The sequence below is a fragment of the Gymnoscopelus microlampas genome (genome assembly GCF_963454915.1).
Source record: "Gymnoscopelus microlampas genome assembly, chromosome: 4".
Classification (NCBI taxonomy): Eukaryota; Metazoa; Chordata; class Actinopteri; order Myctophiformes; family Myctophidae; genus Gymnoscopelus; species Gymnoscopelus microlampas.
Genome location: NC_139941.1, coordinates 13,085,198 through 13,087,684, shown reverse-complemented (window position 1 = coordinate 13,087,684; position 2,487 = coordinate 13,085,198). Strand labels below are relative to the sequence as shown.

General features: G+C 43.7%; 1 protein-coding gene across 1 annotated transcript; it reads right to left on the bottom strand.

Moving 5' to 3' along the window:
- Window positions 1-495: 495 nt before the first annotated feature.
- LOC311043150 (C-type lectin-like) lies at window positions 496-1,443 on the bottom strand. Its single transcript, XM_084054335.1, has 2 exons — window positions 1,390-1,443; window positions 496-1,086 (listed from the first exon to the last, which is right to left on the bottom strand). Exon 2 carries the CDS (start codon window positions 1,040-1,042, stop codon window positions 560-562), a length of 483 nt encoding a protein of 160 aa, XP_083910461.1. The 5' UTR covers window positions 1,043-1,086; window positions 1,390-1,443; the 3' UTR covers window positions 496-559.
- Window positions 1,444-2,487: the final 1,044 nt, after the last annotated feature.

The following is a 2,487-nucleotide window of genomic DNA, read 5'->3' as shown; positions in this document are numbered from 1 at the left end:
GTGTGCGTGTGTGTCTGTGTCTGCGATTTAATAACCAATGTACGTTAACCTATTTTGTGCTAATTTATTTTTTTAAAAATGGTTAAGAAGGTGCCCCCCCACCAGTTTTTTGTGACGACCAGCCAAAGACTGTGTTAAGGTGGAACACTTATTGTAATTACATGTATGTCTTTTTTAAGTTAGTCTACAAGATTATTTGATTTTTTTTTTTACAGTCTATGACCATAAGATATCACTCAGGTGATGTCAATTGTATTATGTTTGACTACAATGACAGAAAATGTGAACATCATGCAGTAGAACTGAAGGAGAGAGGGAGAGAGAGAGAGAGAGAGAGAGAGAGAGAGAGAGAGAGAGAGAGAGAGAGATGCCATGGTGCTGTGGAATAATCTATTCTTTTACAGTTTACTAGTTTTCTATGAATGTCCAATGTTCTTTACAGTGAAGACACAGATTAGCATTATCTGAACAGAAACATATTTAATGTACCTTTATTATGGAGACACAGTACAAGTCAGTGCGTTGAATAAGACAATCCAGTCACTAGTACTGTACAGTACTAATGTCTGTACTGGACTGTACGAGATTTACAAACAGAAGGCATAGTGCTATAACATTGTGCATCATTCCATTTAGTAGGATAGTTTGTATGAACACAGTGCTCCTTTCGCCTCTTATTGTTTGGCTCTCCCCGACTCCACGTGGTGTAGCTCACTCTGGACCCATCAGACCAGATCCATCCACCCTCTTTCTGACAGTCTGTCAGGCCAATCCAGGTCGATCTCTCTGCTGGGTCATAGTTCTTGATCAGGGCTCGGACAAAGTTGTGCTCAGCCTCACTGTGGACGGACACCAGGTTGGCATCCTGGGACACGCAGTTCAGCTCTGCATCGGGCCAGGTCATTCCTGTAGCAACATACTTGTAGCAGCTGCCGTAGAAGCTGGTCCAGAACACTGGACAGGCTCCATCAGCCAAGGCAGCGGTGTGCACGGTGCCTAGCGACAGGCCCAGCAAGCATAGGAGATGAGGGATCAGCAGCATGCCGACTTGAGGATGTCTCTCCGTCAGTGGTGTAGCAGGGAACGCTTTATGAGACGAGATATGTATTAATATTTATCAGCCGCAAAACATAACAAATATTCAATAAATATCCATGAACACAAAAAATACGTCACCTAATCTAATGTCAGTTATTTATGTGAGCAAGGTAAATACCCTGTATGATTTACCGTTAAAAAGAGAGGAGGCAAACAACTTCTAAGTCGTAATATTAGAAGTTTATTTAAGGCAGGCACTGGGTTACAACTGATAAAAGGCAGTAAACAGTCAACAGTTAATACAGCAAGCCTAGGCTATGTTGCCACAAAAATAGTTGGATGAGATCGAACCTGGTGTAGATCTTGTCGCGTCGTCTGGGAACAGGGTTTCCTCTGGGCAGCTGAAGACAAGTCTTAGAAGTCTGAGCCAAGAGAAGTGAAGGCAGGACATTTTAAAGCAATTTTCATTTCCTCTTTTCTTGGGATTGGTGACACCAAGCAGAAGGTGTGAACGCATGTCAGTATGCAAATCATCACCTTTCTTGACTGACATAATTGTAGCTAGTAATTATGCATTCTTGCACAGCCTAGTTGGCTCCTCAGGTGTTTTTTCATGGAATTCAACATCAAAATAGTAATAGTAAAATAGATAGTAAAAATCACACCCTGTGTGAAGGAAGCGGTGCCTTTGATGAGGTTATTTAATTGGTGTGTGACTGTGGGTGCTTGTGCACGTGCACGCGCACGTATGCAGTGCTGGCGGGCCCACTGGGTGCCACACGTGGTCCCTGGTGTGACTATTGTGATGGCAGACCCCTGGCAATTTTGGTGCGGATCGGAGCTGTGGTGCGCCTCGCAGGTCCGCATGTTACGTGTATGTGTGTGTGTGTGTGTGTGTGTGTGTGTGCGTGCACGTGTGCAGTGCTGGCTTGTGTGTGCATGTCTTTAAGTGGCGCATGTGTTGCAACGGTGCGCCTCGCAGGTCGTATGTCTTACCCCAGGTAGTGGAAATATGTAGATAATTTGTTTGTTTTTTATTGATTGATCTCTCTTGCCCCCTCTTCTTCTTCTTCCCTTTCCTTTTTATGGAAATAACAAAAACGATGGAGCTTGCACAAAAACAAATTTCACCCACTGTTTTACACCTGTAAACTTGTGATGTGACAATAAAGTTGATTCTGATTCTGACTCTGAACTTGGATTTGGGTCTTTTTGAAGGGATTCTTGGAGCTGGTCTGAACCTGTTGCTGAGATCAGGAGTTCAGGACCCTTCATAGACAGCTGTCATAGAACTCTTCAGTGAAACTCAGAGTAATTTCCACAAAGAGTGAGAGCACAGAATATGATGAATCAGGTATGAGACCTGAACAGCATGCGAGGCAAGCCTCCTGAACAAGTGAGGAGGATTCAGATACATATAGAAGTCTGGTTGATGGACAGGCCTGTAGG